We start from the raw sequence: 4,843 nt of genomic DNA on the forward strand, positions 1-4,843 counted from the left end.
GGGAGGCCTGCGAGGCCTGATGCCTCAATTGCAACGAGCCCTCGTTCCGAAGAAACGCTTGGGCTCCTATTGCGGGCTGATGGTAATTGAGACGATCAGCTCGGCGGTGATGTTAAAATAGCCGGCAATTTACTGACAATGCTCGGTCGAGGTCTCTAAACAAGGCCTCCAGGCCTGAGCAAGTTTTCCGCTCGTTTGCGGATCCCCCCTTTTTCCTGACGTCTGGTGAGGCCAAGGGACCTTAAAAGGATCCCTCCAGGCCTGTATGACGCACGTCGCCACTTGCAGATCCCCCCGACGATCGGCTAAGCTTATCCTCACTTCCACACTCCCGGGAAGTCAGCGAGGCTTGCCTTTGTGAAAGGAAGCTTCCAATGAACAGCTGGCTGTATGGGGGATCGTCTGAGCAGCAGTTTAAATTTCGGAAGCCTCCAACGAAGAGCTAGTGAAAGTTCTCTGGAGAATTGAATTGAAGAGGGAAGGCACGTAGGAACATGCCGAGCCTGTCAGCCCAGCCGGACAGGCAGACTTGAGGAAGGAGTGAACTCCAAGGATAATTGGAAAAAGGTAAAATATATAACAATCAATAATGTAAATAAATTAAATCAAAGGGAATGAGAAATTACTGTAGTCTTCTGCTCCAGGAGCGAAGAAAAAACTTGTCTTTAGAGCAAAGAGACTAAGTCTAAACTGGGGTGCAATTGGCACAGCGGGGGCGGTACTAAGATTCAGACTTAGTCTAATTGGAGCAGATAGAATCTGTGGATTCTCCATCCAATCGTGCTGGAGAATTTGTAGTTTCATTCTCAACAAATTGTGGTACAATGTTGTGAAAGTAACTCATTGTGAATGTCTTAGTTTTTAAAAGCTGTGAGCTACATTGCACTGTATCAATACTTATTAAAAAAGAGAAAGATAAAATTGAATCCATATTCCAGTGACAAATACTTTCATAGTCTTTTTTTTTTTACAACAATTGCCATTTCTTCTTTAGGTTTTTTTTTTTTTTTTGCTTATTTTCACCATCTCAGTCAAGTCTAATGTTTGATCTTACATCCAAGTATTAAAAAGGTCTGACCCAGCTCAGCTTGTTTGTTTTTCAGTTCAACCAAGATTCATTTTTACATTACATTCGGTCTTTGATACTTAAGCAGATGTTAAACAGGTTCTGAAGCTTGGCAAAACTGTCCATCAAATATTAAGTTTTGGAAAATAATTTCCAGAGATAGTAATCCAGTCTGTTTGTTGTGCCATTTTTTTAATAATAGCTGGTTTTTAAACATAATTTTATTAGTGTTTTAATTCTGTATGTATTTATATGTGTCTGCATCTGTATGTATATATGTACACACACACACAAATACAAATACATACATGCATATTTTCAAATGCTTGAATATTGTTTGCATTGTTTTGCAATTATTTTGATCTTGTCCTTGTTTTGCAGCTGTTGCCTTGAATCAGAATTGAGGGTCAGGTTCAGGCTATGAACTTCTCTAGTAATTATGAGTAAGGATTTATTAGGTTACTCTTGACTTGTGCCTTTCAGCTTTGTAGTAGCCAAAGTGTGCATGGACAAAAGCAGTGGGTGAACCTTATTCAGATTTAATCAAGCAACTTGGTTTTATGTTTTTTCCCGGTATATTCAATTTTAATTCTAGGTAAGAAATGGAGAAACACATTCTGTTATCTTTGCTTTTCTAAATAATTTTTTATCTCTCACCCCAAGCCATATATTATCTAGCAACAGCATTTATCAAGAGGATTTAGGCTTATATGCCCCTCTTACAATGGTTTACAGCATTCTTTGTATTTGCATATTTTCACCAACAGTCTGGGTCCTCATTTTTCTAACTTCAGAAGGATGGCAGACTGACTCAACCTTGAGCCCTATCAAGATGGAACTCCAGGCTGTGGGCAGAATTTGTCTGCAATATTATCTTTTAACTACAACACTACCAGGGCTCAGTCTACTACCTTTCTATCAGCAATTGCACATCTTAACCTTTTCCTATGCATTTCCCTAAGCATTCTAGCAAGATGCATATATTTTCTATTTGTTCTATTATTTTACCAAATTAACTTCTAGCTCACAAATAAGCTGCCAAATACTCTGTTTTGCAGGACTGAATAATAATCCTGTCTATCCCATTTGACACAACCTTGAAATCCTCCCCAGTCACATACATAGGATAATTCACAAACACTACAGATGAGGCTGCAGTAAATGTTTGAGATCAAATTTACTTATGACAACAGTGATTTAATATTATGGATTGATAACCTCCAAGGCAATTCATAACCTGAGTCTATTCTGTTCTCTGAACATGAATGACAATTGTTAAAAGGTGGTAATTTCCAGGACTTTTTTTTCTCATAGAATGCCCAGAACGGAGTTCTGGAACCTTTTTTGGATGGAACCTTTTATAGGGTAGGCAAGGTGGGTTGTATGACGTGTGTGAGTTCCAGCACCTTTTTTTTTTTAAGAAAAAAAACACTGGTAATTTCTATAAACTCTAGAAAGTAAGGTCAATATTCAAAAGATCTGTAAGCAATGGTGAAAATCCTAGGGATTTATGAACTTTATTTTCTCTTTTAGCAACATCCAACCTCCACAATATATAAGCTGTGATCAAATCAACCTTTATTGTCAAAGTACAACATGTGTACAATGAGATTGGCTAAGTTTCCCTTCGTGCAACCCCCAACACAACTCACAGTGACAACAAATCTTATTACACCATGTGAACTTATTGGTCAATGTGCTGGCCCTGCAGGTCTATCATATATGGAGTTATTTCCCATTCAGGAATCTGATAGCCCATGGGTAGAAACTGTTTTTCAGCCTGTTGGTACGGCTGGCTATGCTTCTATATTCCCTGCCCAATGCTAGGAGAAGTAAAGAAGTGCTGACCAGGGTATGAGTCATCCCTGAGGATTTTTCTAACTCTTCTAAGGCAGCAGGCCCTAGTGATTTCATCTAGTGATGTCAGGGAACAGCCTACAATGTTTTGTGCTGTGCTCACCACCCTCTCTAATGTCTTTCTATCCGCAGAAATGAAAAAGTGGTCTTATGTGAAGATTAGCTATTCAGAGAAAATAAAACTGAATGTGACTGGCTTCTACCTAAACCACTTAGGTATCTCTTAGGTGATTTATTACAGTATTTAGTTAATTGATTCCTATTCAAGGGGAAATATGATTCAATATCATTATTTTGCTACAACCATCAAGTTGCCCATATAAAAGCCAGGATGGAAAAGATTGGATTTCATTTCCAAAAATGGGGAGCGATCACTGTTGTTGTAGAAGAGTATTTGGGAAAAAATAATCTAATTTATTTATTTATTTAGTTCCAGTTTGGGTGACCCTAAATCATCCAGCAGCTCTACTAAAGACTAAGCATTAAAATGATTTTATATTATTATCTTTAAAATATTAACTACAATATTTAGCCCAATTTTTTCTCCATTCCAGACGTTTAACCATCAACTTTGGGAAATCTAGGACTTTTCAAATGTTTTCTTAATGGAGATATCTATTAATGGATTGCAAAATGCCCAGAAACAGGATTGAAAAATGCCAAGAAAGTGATGTGCTGTTTCATTTATTTGCAAATCAATCTTAAAAATGAAGAACACTTCCACTGTTAAAGAATTCATCTTGATAGGTTTTTCAAGTTCCTTTGAAAATGAAATGCTCATCTTTTGGACTTTCTTTGTCATTTATGGATTGGCTATGGTAGGAAACTTCCTAATCATCCTAGCCATCAGTGTTTGCAGGAAACTTCACACACCCATGTACTTTTTGTTAATCAATTTGTCTATTATAAATGTATGTTCAATTTCTATAATAGTTCCCAAATTATTACAAATTCTTATAACCCAGAGAAAGACTATTGTGTTTCCTGGCTGCATTGCACAGGTATTTCTCTTCACTTTGACTTTAGGAACAGAGCTCCTGCTTCTTGCATTTATGGCTTTTGATCGCTATGCTGCTATCTGCCAACCTCTGCAATATACAATAATCATGAGGAAAGAGGTTTGCTTTGGGACAGTGATTGGACTTTGGCTGATAGGTATAATAAATTCCTCAATTCATACAGGACTTGTACTACAGCTTTTCTTCTGTGATTCGAACATCATCAATCACTTCTTTTGTGCGCTGCCACCAATGTTCAAGATCTCTTGTTCAGACACAAGCCTGAATGAAATCATGGTTTTTGCAGCTTCCATTTTCATTGCCATAGGCAGCTGTACCCTGACCTTCTTATCTTATTGGTTTATACTGAGGAGCATCTTCAGAATCCGTTCCACAGAAGGAAAGAAGAAGGCCTTCTCCACATGCTCTTCCCATCTCTTGGTTGTCAGCTTTTACTATTCCACCATTATCTATACATTTCTCCGTCCTGCTTCAATGTACTCTTTAGAGGAAGACAAGGTGATTGCTATTATTTATTCTGTGGTCACTCCAGTCCTCAATCCTCTTATATACTCTCTGCGAAATTCTGATGTTAAGCAAGCTCTCAGAAAATTATTTGCCAGAAAATTCTTCCAGCAAGATCTGTTTTAATGAATTATTTTCAAGTCTCTTCATGTGAGTGGCAAAAAATAGGCTAAACCTGAAAGGAATTTATATTATGCATGTCTTTCTCATCTCTCCAAATATGATTATCCCAGGTTGGAGAAATTAAACAAAAGAATTCTACATTGCATAATAATAAAATAGTGAATATTTTATTTGTATGTTTGTGTTTATATTTAGGAAAGATGTAAATTGTTTCTGTAAATGCTTTTTATTACATGATATTAAATCAGCCCCTGAGCAATAATCAGTCTTTTGG

The 4,843-nt window shown here is 37.2% G+C and overlaps 1 protein-coding gene across 1 annotated transcript; it reads left to right on the plus strand.

Moving 5' to 3' along the window:
- The first annotated feature begins 3,630 nt into the window (after positions 1-3,630).
- LOC120298067 (olfactory receptor 13G1-like) lies at positions 3,631-4,600 on the plus strand. The gene has a single exon (XM_039321409.1). The coding sequence runs from the start codon at positions 3,631-3,633 to the stop codon at positions 4,570-4,572; it is 942 nt and encodes a 313-aa protein (XP_039177343.1). The 3' UTR covers positions 4,573-4,600.
- Positions 4,601-4,843: the final 243 nt, after the last annotated feature.

Source organism: Crotalus tigris, unplaced genomic scaffold (assembly GCF_016545835.1).
Source record: "Crotalus tigris isolate CLP2741 ecotype Arizona unplaced genomic scaffold, ASM1654583v1 scf7180000023738.1706062, whole genome shotgun sequence".
Lineage (NCBI taxonomy): Eukaryota > Metazoa > Chordata > Lepidosauria > Squamata > Viperidae > Crotalus > Crotalus tigris.

Coding starts and splice junctions, on each gene's coding strand:
- LOC120298067 (XM_039321409.1), top strand. CDS start 3,631: ATGAAGAACACTTCCACTGTTAAAGAATTCATCTTGATAGGTTTTTCA.